At 40.6% G+C, this 12,130-nt stretch overlaps 1 protein-coding gene across 10 annotated transcripts in view; it reads left to right on the top strand.

The window, feature by feature from the left end:
- Nucleotides 1-12,130, top strand: part of PPARGC1A (PPARG coactivator 1 alpha) — a 705,391-nt gene that overhangs the window by 674,410 nt on the left and 18,851 nt on the right. For all 10 annotated transcript variants that reach the window (XM_051842182.2, XM_070069599.1, XM_070069598.1 and 7 more), the window contains 3 exons: nucleotides 6,864-7,779; nucleotides 8,326-8,430; nucleotides 8,584-8,704. In XM_051842182.2, the coding sequence (XP_051698142.1) occupies nucleotides 6,864-7,779; nucleotides 8,326-8,430; nucleotides 8,584-8,704 (1,142 nt within the window). The remainder of the gene's footprint in view (nucleotides 1-6,863; nucleotides 7,780-8,325; nucleotides 8,431-8,583; nucleotides 8,705-12,130) is intronic.

Here is a 12,130-nt window from a genome sequence, read left to right as displayed (position 1 = left end):
TTTTCAATTCACTTGCCAAGTGTCATTGATTGGTATTGGCTGCCAGGAGCATTGTGTTGAGAAGGATTCTAAGGCCAAATCTGTACTCAGTGGGAATGTCGTGATCAATTAGTGATGTCTGACATAGGTGCAGCAGGGGATGGAGACGATAGAAACGGCAATCATGCTGTTGATTTGTTGATCCTCAGTCTACACACATAATCTGTGGCAGAGGAAGTGGATCAGGCTAAAGTCTTCTTGTTCTTTACATGCACAAATTTTAGTACAAATTTCCCAACGTGTAAGTGGAAATGTAAAGAGTCAACAAAATTCTGAGACCTCAGAATAATGCCTCTGCCCCATCTGCAGTGTCTTTGGGAGACAGGAGGGATGAGATAGGAAGTTTGCTTTATTAGGTATTGCCAGCTGGTCTGACTTCTTTGTGATTGTCCTAAACTAGCTCATTTTGGCTGATAAAAAAAACTCTTCTCTTTTACAGGTGTAAAAACTAATTTGATTTCAAAATAGCTGTTAGTAAAGCAAGATGAGAGAAAAGAGAATGCTCTTTTGGCAGAAGGCATTTATATCTATTGCATATGGAGATTTTCAGAGTGCACACTTTTTGTTTCTCAAATGGAAATGGCAAAGCAGTGTCAGCTCAACAAGGTGATGGTTTTAACCATAAGATATGAAGGAATTTGGTTAGGGACCGAAATGACCAAACTGAGAAATTTATGTCTTTGCACATTGAAATTGTTTTTATTATTATCATTTTAAGCATTGTAAAAATGATACAATTATTTTATGACTGATCAAGAAAATGAGAAAAACAAAAACCAGCTGTCTCATCACCCTAACATAACTGGGTCTTAACAATTGTTTCCCTCCAATGCTAGATGCTTTTTCCATGTAACTTTAATCAGTGGACATGGGCCTTGATGTAATTTATTTTTCACATAATATTTTCCCTGTGCTTAAATCAGTAATCCAAGTACATTTTATTGGACTTGTGATTGTGATTAAAAACAAACAACACAGAACATTCATTAACCAATTAATCTGTAACCTCTTTTATGTGGATTTTTATATTGTCTTTTTTGGACTTTCCATTTAAAAGTTCATTTAGCTAGAGGAAATATTGTCAAACAGTGTAAATTTGCTCTACCCTTTTGGCATGGACTTCTTTTGTATGTGACATATCTTTGGGAAAATAGAGCCAAGCAAAAATATGAGCAGTAGTTGGTAGTTTTAAAAGGAAAACCACAGCATCAGAAAACTGGAAAGTGATTTTGACAGGTCATATAATACATTCCTGTGCCTGAAGAACCCAAGAAAGGGAGACCTAACAAATTCTATTTACAGCCCTTTCCAATGTTTGGCAACTCTTACTGTCAGGAATTTCTTCCATATTTCAACCATATCTTTCATTTTCTGTTTTCAGTCTCATTCTTCTTGACTCAATGTCTATAATGATAATTCCTTGATTCTTCAGATTTCTTTCTTCTTTCTGGACATAGAACTACCTCATTTCTTGTAGGAAAAAATATAACAAAGCAATTTCCTCTCCCACATAAGCTTTGAGATTTGATGTTAGAAACCCGGAATACCAGGTTCCTCCATGTATTAGCTTTTTGTTAGTGTGACAAAATTCCTGACCCAGGCTACTTATGAGTGGAAGAAGTATATTTTGGGTCACAGTTTTGATCTTTCACAGTCCAAGTTCTAGCACTCTCATGAGTTTGGCCTCTGTACTGGTGGCAGATGGCAATGCTGGAGAAAGGATCACATGGTGAGCGGATAGCAAAGAGAATGGTTGAGCTTAAACTCAGGCTTTTGTAACAGTCCTCTTGTGAGAACCACCCTCTGATGGCACTTCCCCGGTGACCTAAGGATCTTTCACTAGGGTCTCCGTCTAAGCATCATAACTGAATCGTTTCCCTCTTAACCTATTAACCTTTAACCTATGACTTATGTGTGAATCTGGTAGCTGAATCATAGTCAAACCAGAGGTGGCTCCCCAGAATTCATTTCCCTCTCATAGATAACTTACTTGCTGCCCCAGCTCTGTGGTAAACTGCATGAGCATCAGTTAACGTCGTCCTCTTCTATGAGCAAGAGTTGTGGAGTTAGGCGCTTGTCACAGGAATGTATTGTGTCACTTCTGTAAAGCCAGTTTGCTCCCCAGTACTCAAATGTGATGGAAGAAATACTTCAACAACAGTAAAGGCAGGCACTCCCAGTGGGAGCAGATGGAGGCCAGCTAGAAGAGAGTAGAGTGGAGGAGGCCCCTCTGCCGCAAGTGTTGTCGTGTTCGTGGCTGGATCTTGTGGCATCCTTGGAAGGCACCGGAGTAGCTTTTTATCAACTAAATATTTTAACAACTTGTGTAAAGTAACAGTAGGTACCAAGTAAATATGCTTCCCTATGCTCTCTTGACACATGCTAGTTCTAAGGCCCTGACATATATGAGTTAGACGATTGGCATCCCAATTTTTGCCGAGTATTCCTACTTTGGTGAGCTTTTGAGTGAATTAGGCACTCCTTTCCTTACTGTTTTTCTAATATTTGAAGTGGCATGCAACATAAGAAATCCCAGGGCTAATCTCAAATGTAAGTTGCATATTTAGCAGTAGAGTCTGTAAAATGGTATAAACTGTAACACAAAAGAAGTCTTGCTGAAGTCATTGGGTGGAATTCTTGAAGCACAAGAATCAAAACAAATTCTTTACCATTTATCAGAGTCATTCAATTAAACACACAGACCCCAAAGAGAACTCCTCAAAGAAAATCATTTTATAGCACATAATGGAAAACCAAACAAAACCAAACCAAACATGTCTTTGACTTTTTTTGTGAAATGAAAGGGCTGTTTGAAACGATGACTGTGGAGTGTGTACCACTTCTTCCAGATTTGCTGTGTAGAAGTGCATAAGTGTGAGTGATGTAGAGGTACTTGTTTATTATAGAGCACATTTCAATGCAGTAATCATAAATATTGCTAAGGTTGTGCTCTGTTGAAATATGACCTACATACTCTTGATTGTTTGTGTTACGTGATTTGTCTGACACCCATTACATTCTGGGTAATAGCAGCCATTTGTTGCTCTGCACAGCAGGCTCTTTTGACAAAAGAAAATAGGCAGCAATAAAAAAGCTATAGTCTGAATTACATTCTGCACAGAGCTGCACTGCTGAGAGTTTGTGCAAGTGTGTTAACAATGCTCTGAACTGCCTCTTGTCAGCCTTCAGCCTGCAATGGCCATCTGTCCTCACATAAATCTGTCAAAACCTGCTAAGTTCAAGAGAGAGCATGGAATATACCTTGTACTGCCAACACCAAAATGTACACATTCCCCAGAAAATCAACACACAGGAAATAATCCAGAGGTTATGGGAGGCATTAGCGCTGTTGATTTAGGCTTCTGGCATGAAATTGAGAGTCCAGCGATTAATGGGGAGATGAGCAAAGGTAGTGGCGTTAACGAATTGAGTATTGACTTCTGTCCTCCCGCAGGGGGAAAAGTTCTGGGTAGAGGGGGTGAGGTTAGATAAATCCGACTGTTTCAGGGACAGGAAGGGGTTACCCGGTCCATCAGCAGCTCTGAGAAGTGTGACACTGTGCCAAAAGAAAAAGAAAATGCTCCTTGCACTTTTGTTTCATTTTGCTTTGGGTCTCAACTATGTCTGGAAATAGATTTTCAATTAAGCACTTGATGATAGGAAGTCTTGTCATCCGTGAGATTTCTCAGTCTTAGGCTAATATATTCTCCGATTAAGGGCGTTTTGGTAAAGAGTAAAAAGTTCAGGGAATTATCTAAATTATTTTCTCCTCCCTTCCCACTCACTAATCCTAAAACAGCTTCTATCGAATAAGCACTTATTATTTATCTGTTTCAAAAAATGGGGCTAGCAGAAATTAACAGCCTTGCTAATTCACTCACAGGACATATTTGCCTATTTCTGAGTGTCTCCATAAACTTTAACCAAATCTTCAAGAAAACAGACTTTGTTCAAGTTTTGAAACAACTGTCTCTTTGTTATAATGAACTGTGTAGTTCTTAGAAGCTAGGTCCTGGAAACACCAGCATCAGTTGTATCCAGCACATAGTAGGTGTTCAGGGAACGGCTGCTTAATGGCCCTGGGCTGTCTACCATGTGAAGGAGCTAAAAGGTTTTGGTTTTAATGCATAGAAAGAACAATCAAGGTGTCCACACTCCCAAGAGCAACTTGAGAACCAGTTATTTAAGTGATAATGAGCTTAGGTACTAGGACAAGGGTTTCAAATTTTCAAGACTAAAAAGAATTTCTATATTTAAAAATCCCTAGATAGCTGAGCTATTTTTAGCACTGGTCTCTCTTTAATAGTGGCCTAATTTGGCGTTTCTGAAGTTTAATGTTTCTTTTTATAATCCAGAACGTCAGTCAAAATATGTATACCTGCTAGTATGAGGCAGCATGCCATGGAGACGTGCTTGGGCCATGCTTCTCCACGTGTGGTCTGTGAGCCCTCTCGCTAAAAATGTTTAACACACTTCCTAAGTGACCCTTAGGTTCCTGCAATGTGAGAGTCACTGCTATCTGGAAAAATTACAATGAGCTGAAAAAAATATGTTGCCACAAAGAAGCTCAAATGACATCGTACACGAAGCTTATAATCCACTTGGAAAGACAAGATATAATTCACAGTCAAAAAGAAATAAGGAGATACTGTAATATTTGATAACTATCAAGGGAGCAAGCCTGACAGTAAATTATTAGTGAAGTCAAAATTACCCTAAATCGGAGTCATCGTGAAAGGATTCATGGAGTGAGATTTTAGGATGTTGAATGTCATTTCCTCCAATTCAAAGATATGTCATTTGGTATATTGGACTAGTATTTACTCAGCAAAGAGAAATTACTCCTCATTATATCTGTTAGCTTCCATGAGAAATATTTGAGAACCTGCCATGCCGTTACTGGGAATTATCTTTAAATTTCTTGTGGTAGTCATTACAGGTAATGTGTGGTTGAGATCAGCATGTCTCCTGATGCAGAAGACAATGCAAAAGGTAAACACAGGAAGTAAAAAAAAAAAATAGAAGAAAGCCTTGGCCATACAGGAATTTCTTAGATTGAGTAAAAGACACAGTCATCTATGAAAGAGGCAGATGTTGCTTTCAGTAACGCAGATCAGAGCCTTGTCGCCCCAGCAGAGCCTTGGGGTGGGCACCCAAGGGCGGCTGCTAACAGAAAGGAGTTCCTTTGAGCTTCAGGGGCAGCGTGGAAGAAGAGCGGTCTCCATTATTTTGTGTTTGCATTTGCCGGCTTTTCTGCACTTTTCTGGAATGGAATTCCAAAGTCAGACCACTTAGCATTTTGGGACTCTTTCTTCCCTCATTAGGGAGAATTAGCCAGGAATAGTAAAGATTGCCAAGTACTGGTGCAAAGTTTTCCTTTTCATGAACGCCTTCATTTCTTTCATTGGTTTATTGTAAAGAAGGAGAATGAGGCAGCAGCTTCCTGTTCCTATCAAAATTCCACATGGCTTTCAGTGACCTACTTGGTTGTTGATAGATTTTTTTTTTCCAGCAAGGGAGGATGTCTTCTTGAAACCTGCAGTTGCCTTAAGTCTAACCCCAGGCTTGTTCGCAGACTTGTTCTTTTTGCTGAATAGCATCACCTAACCTCCTATTTAGAAAGTGTATTGTAAACTAAAATGTTCCCTGGTAAGCATAAAGTCATTTGAACTCTAGCCTGCCCTCCCTCAAAATTCTCTGGACTCTGGAGGTGTTTCACAATGATTCTTCGGTGTGAACAGAGGAGTAGGATCTGCCCAGGGTTGAAACAGAAGAATGGAACTACCATGCTTTCCAGACTCCCTCGCCATGCTGCTCATGGAATTGTCTACCCCTCTGGAGAAAAGCAGGAAGGGCAACAAATGATGAATAATAGTTCCCTTTCTTCCTTTATTATTTATTTATTTAATTAGTTAGTTGTTTCAGCTTGGATTGGTGTCAGTGCCTCCCTCTCAGAACCCTCAGTGATGCTGTGTTCTAAATAAAATACTCCACTGGTGCTGCAGTATTTAGTGTTTCTGTTCACTTAGGTTTCTGGTGCAGAACCGTATTTTAGACAGAATGTATTAGTTATGCTTACAAGAATGTATTATACCTACATTAGCCATGGTTTACTAAGTTAATGAACTGTGGAGGCAAAGAATCATTGCCATCAAGTGGTGGTGTTGCTTTGCTTCCCTGCGTTCATCTGTTGTCTTTTACTGAACTTGCTTTGAAGTTGCCTATATCGAGCCCACCATGATCCGCATTTGCTGTCATTCCATGTTTTTTTTTGTTTGTTTGTTTCTTTGATTGCTTAATTCCTTGGTTACAAGGGTAGATCTCCACCACTGGACAAAGAACCCCCAAGCCGCTTCATCCCCTGCAATTTTATTTGCAGAAAAATGTCACCAAGGCTATTTAGTGATTTCTGAGTCAGACTTGCAGTAAGTTTCTCCATCAGGCAACCTACCCAATACCCTTGAAGGCACGAGCTTTGGTACTGTCTGGTGCTGTGGAGCCAATGTTGCCACGTCCGTGTTTTCTGGGGGAGCAGGATTTGTTAGCACTGGTGTTTCAAATACTAAATATCATGGCTCTCTCTGCAGCCTGGCTGGGTAGATCCATCTTGTCCTGGTGACAGCGGCTTAGGGGAAAGAGTCCGTTTTTCAGGTCTTGTCATGAATTGAGTTTCCTTCTTCTTCTCTCAGTTTTAACCCTTGTCTGTAATCTTGGAAATGTTGAGAAATGTGACTTTGCATGGCAAAACATACCTATATCTGTTTTCTCTTTCTAGCTCCTGTATTTTAAATTTAATTAATTTATTTTTTTTATGTTTTGCTTAGGCCTAACTCCACCCACGACTCCTCCTCATAAAACCAACCAAGATAACCCTTTCAGGGCTTCTCCAAAGCCGAAGCCCTCTTGTAAGACCGTGGTGCCACCACCATCAAAGAAGGCCCGGTGCAGTGAGACTTCTTGTACCCAAAGCAGTAACTCCGCCAAGAAGGGGCCCGAGCAATCCGAGTTGTACGCACAACTCAGCAAGTCCTCGGTGCTCGGCAGTGGGCCCGAGGAGAAGAAGCCTAAGAGGCCCAGCCTGCGGCTGTTTGGTGATCATGACTATTGTCAGTCAATTAATTCCAAAACAGAAATACTCGTTAATATATCACAGGAGCTTCAAGACTCCAGGCAACTAGACTATAAAGATGCCTCCTCTGATTGGCAGGGGCAGATCTGCTCTTCCCCAGATTCAGACCAGTGCTCCCTGAGAGAGACGTTGGAGGCCAGCAAGCAGGTCTCTCCTTGCAGCACCAGGAAACAGCTCCAAGACCAGGAAATCCGAGCCGAGCTGAACAAGCACTTCGGTCATCCCAGTCAAGCTGTTTTTGACGACGAAGCAGACAAGACCAGTGAACTGAGGGACAGTGATTTCAGTAATGAACAATTCTCCAAACTACCTATGTTTATAAATTCAGGACTAGCCATGGATGGCCTGTTTGATGACAGCGAAGATGAAAGTGACAAACTGAGCTACCCTTGGGATGGCACGCAATCCTATTCATTGTTTGATGTGTCTCCGTCTTGCTCTTCTTTTAACTCTCCGTGTAGAGATTCCGTGTCACCACCCAAATCCTTATTTTCTCAAAGACCCCAAAGGATGCGTTCTCGTTCAAGGTCCTTTTCTCGGCACAGGTCGTGTTCCCGATCACCATATTCCAGGTCAAGATCAAGGTCCCCAGGCAGTAGATCCTCTTCAAGGTAAACCTTGTGAAAACTCATCCAGTTGTGTACGGTGTTCCCAGGAAGTCCAAACAAGTACTCAAAATCCACAAGCAGCCCAGGCCCTCGCCACTGCATTCCCAGTGCTGCCAGAACTCGTGAGAATATTGTAACACATATTCCTCCCTGTGTCCTCTGAAATCTGTCAGCCCAGAGCACAGTGCCTTCAGCCAGTGAGATCAGAGAGAGCAATTTGTAAGAAACTCACTTGTCTAACTTTTCCCATTACCTGGAGAGCTGCCCTGGGCCGCTATAGTTGAGATCCACGCAAGATAAAGCTGACAGTATCCCATACCTGGTGCTCAGTGTTAACATCAACAAGAGACAGGGAGAGAGAACACATCACTCCCAGGCCTCTGAGCTGACTAGCTGATCACATACTGTCACTGGGAAATTGCCCTGGTAGCTGGGGAGGAAAACCCAGTTTACATAATCTCAGGTTCCAGAAGGTGCTTCGGCAGTGCCAAAAGACTTGGGTTCAGTGGCAGTTGCAAATGCCGCTTTCATTTTTCTCCTCTCTCCCAGATCCTGCTACTACTATGAGTCAAGCCACTACAGACACCGCACACACCGAACTTCCCCCTTGTATGTGAGATCACGTTCAAGATCACCCTACAGCCGTAGGCCCAGGTAATGAGGCATGTCGTTTGGCGCTGGCTCCCTTTATTCCCTCCTTTAGATGACAAAATGTTATGTAAAGCCCTTCCCTCCTCCCCAAATTATGATTCATTCTGCTCTTGCAAATTGAGGTGGTTGACTTAATGATGCAGTTATGTTTCCCAGGTATGACAGCTACGAGGAATATCAGAACGAAAGGCTGAAGAGAGAAGAATACCGCAAAGAGTACGAGAAGCGGGAATCGGAAAGGGCCAAGCAAAGGGAGAGGCAGAGGCAGAAGGCGATTGTAAGCAGCTGGGAGTAACTTTCGTTTCAAAGGAGGGTTTCTTTAGGCTTTTTTTTTTTCCCGTGTGCTTTTTTTTTTTTTCCAGAATAAAAATGTGCTAGATTGGAAAATACACTAAAGCTCAATCTGTTAGCATAGGCAGTATTTTGGTTATAAAAGAATCAGTGAGTTCTGGATCTCTCTTAGCAAAGATTCTTAACCAACAAAATGTTAAATCAGTATATTTGTCATTCATAGTTTTCTTTGGAAGTGTGTCACTGTCTTCAACTTTGGTTGTGAAACGTGGAGGGTAGAGATTTATTTGAGCAGATACTGATTCTGTTTGATCAGAGGGTGAACTTTTTTGCCTATTCCCTTTGCTTCTTCTATATAGTCAATGAGGTAGTGCAGTTTGGTTTTGGTGTTCTTCTTTTTGGCAATTTTGGATTGTTCTTGAGAAACCTGAGTTCAACATAGACTTCGTAGACTTAAAGGAGGCAGCAAAGGAAGATTTGCTAAGAAAGTCATCCTTTCTTTCTGATGATGGTCCACACCTACTGGGGTAGTTGACACATGCACTTTCTTCTGAATCAATTTCCGTAAACCGTATGGGTCTTAGTGCCACTTACTACAGGGCTTTAAATTCCCTTGCTGTATAGACAGTGCTGACTGTTCTATGTAAACATCTAGATTATGCTAAACCATTTGTTCTCTGGAAACCAATACTCTCTCAGCAGCTGCTTGTGAATGGATTGACATTTCCCCTGCTCCCTACCATTGCTTGTCAACCTAGACCTTGGATAGCAAAACCAAGGCGCTCCAATTGTCAGCATCCAGTACATGTCCATGGCAGACATTCCTAATCGATCATGGAACTCTTCCCCACTGAGCCTCTGCAGAGCTCTAGGGTCTTTTTCCAACATGGTGCTCCAGGGAGCCATGGCTAATCAATCAGATGTGGCGTTGTTTTTGTTCATTGCAGCTGCCACCTGTCTGTGCTCGCTGCTAGGAGTGAGTGCAGTGAGGATCAGCTTTTGACATATCTTGCATATAAGCTAAGCAAGGTTTGCAGAAATGATTTTCCACTGCAAAGGTTAGATTTTTATGGTACCTTTAAGAAAACTCACTAACATCAACAGAATTTTGAAAAACCTATGTAAAAGAGCTGACTAATGGAATCAAAATCAAGCATTAGCCAACAGTTACCAGCTGGAGGAAAAAGGTTAAATGAGAGGTTTGTTAATCGCAGGCACTCAAGGAGAAAGAAGTGAGAAGTAATTGAATGCTTAGGCTAAAGTTCTGGGGTGTTTGCTGCCATTTAACTTGAAATCTGCTTAAGACAGAATCAAAGGCCTTGTGCAAATTACAACACTTTTCCTCATTTTTCTCAACTTCCAAATGAGCTGTGATATTAAGATTTGCCAGAGTATCATTAGTTAACACTCACAAAGACTAATGAAAATGAAAAATTCAATTTTTCTAATATCATTGTATTTAATTAATGGTCTATTCAATAATGATAATAACTCACATTTATATAGTGCCATATAGTTTACAAAGCTTTTAATATGGCACATTATGGTTAATCATTATAAAGTAGAATCATGTTGGGCAAGCATATAGAAAAATAGTGATTTTGGTGTTTGCAAATTTTATAAAGTCTTCTGTGTTTTTTCCTCAAAATGGGATATTAAAGAGAGATTAATAGTTCCATCATATATTTGCTCATTTGAACAAAACACAGCACAACCAACACCAGGTAAATGTTTTAATTAAAAACACATAGAAAAATGATACATATTTATTTTGTGCTTCCCAAACATAATTTAGTATCAATTGCTGGAAGAAAAAAAATGGGAGGGAGAATCCTTATTTCCTAGTTTCTCTCTTTCCAAATAGCTTAAATAGTGATGCTGAATCTAGAGGAGTCAAAAATTCTATTGAGGGGCCAGCATTGTGGCATCTCGGATTAAGCTGCCGCCTGCAATGCTGGCATCTCTTAGGGGCAACTGTCTGAGACCTGGCTGATCCACTTCTGATCCAGCTCCCTGCAAATGACCTGGAAAAGCAGTGAAATATGGCCAAGTTCTTGGGCCCCAACCACCCATAGGAGACTCCAATGAAGCTCCTGGCTCCTGACTTTGCAGCCATTTGTGGGGTGAACCAGTGGATAGAAGATTCTCTATCTATCTCTGTCTTTCTATCTCTCTCCTTCTCTCTCTCTGTAACTCTGCCTTCCAAATAAATAAATAAATCTTTAAAAAATTCTCTTGAGGTCATCAGCCAATGCAGCAGATACCACTCTGCTTGCCCCTGTGTCTTGAATGTTGACTCTGACTAGGACAGTCTTTATTGGTTCTCTTAAACTTGAGTCATATTTAATCACTATACATTAGCCAGACTCTTGAGAGGATTTGGGCTTTGAGATTCATTTTTGTTTTGTTACTGAAAATCAGATTTAGAAAAACATAGGACACAGGTTATTTACTTACACAATGACCTGCAGTTAAAAGATTTGGGACTTACTGCTGAACTTGTTCCTACCTGGACAATCATATGCTGTTTCCATTTAATGTAAGTGAAAACTCAAAACTCCTTCTGGAAAACACATTTTCTAGGTGTTAGCAAGATACGAACCCCAACTTGATAGAGTTTCAGGTCCGGCAGATAAAGATACACAAGTAGGCAATAGAGTATCATAAGTGCTGTTGGAAAGGGTGTGTATGGTGCCATTGCAGTGTGAGCATGGATACTCAGAGCTGGGAATGCAGGAGAGCATCCCCAGGGAGAGTGGGCAAAAGTCTCTACACCTGCAATTTCTAGTATGGTGGTCATAAGCCATTCTGACTAGACAGAGTCAGGATGTACTGTGTGATTGTATTTTGAACACTTAATACAAAAATAAAAAAAACACAAGTATCTTATTAATATTTCTATATCAACCACGTGTTGGTATCATAATACATGGATAGGTTAAGCTAAATAAAATGTTACCACTAGATTTTCAGGGTGTTTTTCTTTTTTAAAATGTGGCTCTTTGATTTAAAATTCCATATGTTGCATTGCATTTTAATGAGACGTTACTGTTCTAGGCAGAGGTTACAGTGCATATAAAGTGTTAAGAAAAGAATATGGTATTCTGTGAAACTTTGGTGATTTAGCTAGAACCCTGGGTCGGTCCCAGGAAGGATAAGAAGAAATCTGAGAGAGCTCAGTGGTGGGCAGATCCAGAAGGGTCTTGTAACTCATGCTAAAGATTTGGAAATCTATCTTGAAGACATCATGGAATTATTTAATGAATTTACCCACAGGAAGATTTTCTGATTAATTTCTTATTGAGCATGTTTTGCTGTCCTGTGCCATTGCATCTGCAAAATATGTTTTTATGGACTTAAGCCCAAAAATACATGCAATGATTTTTGACTCATTTGGCTAAATTAGCTTCTA

The sequence above is a fragment of the Oryctolagus cuniculus genome, chromosome 2, assembly GCF_964237555.1.
Source record: "Oryctolagus cuniculus chromosome 2, mOryCun1.1, whole genome shotgun sequence".
NCBI classification, from domain to species: Eukaryota; Metazoa; Chordata; class Mammalia; order Lagomorpha; family Leporidae; genus Oryctolagus; species Oryctolagus cuniculus.
Note: the sequence above shows the minus strand (reverse complement) of the source record. Positions and strands in the feature narration are given on the sequence as shown.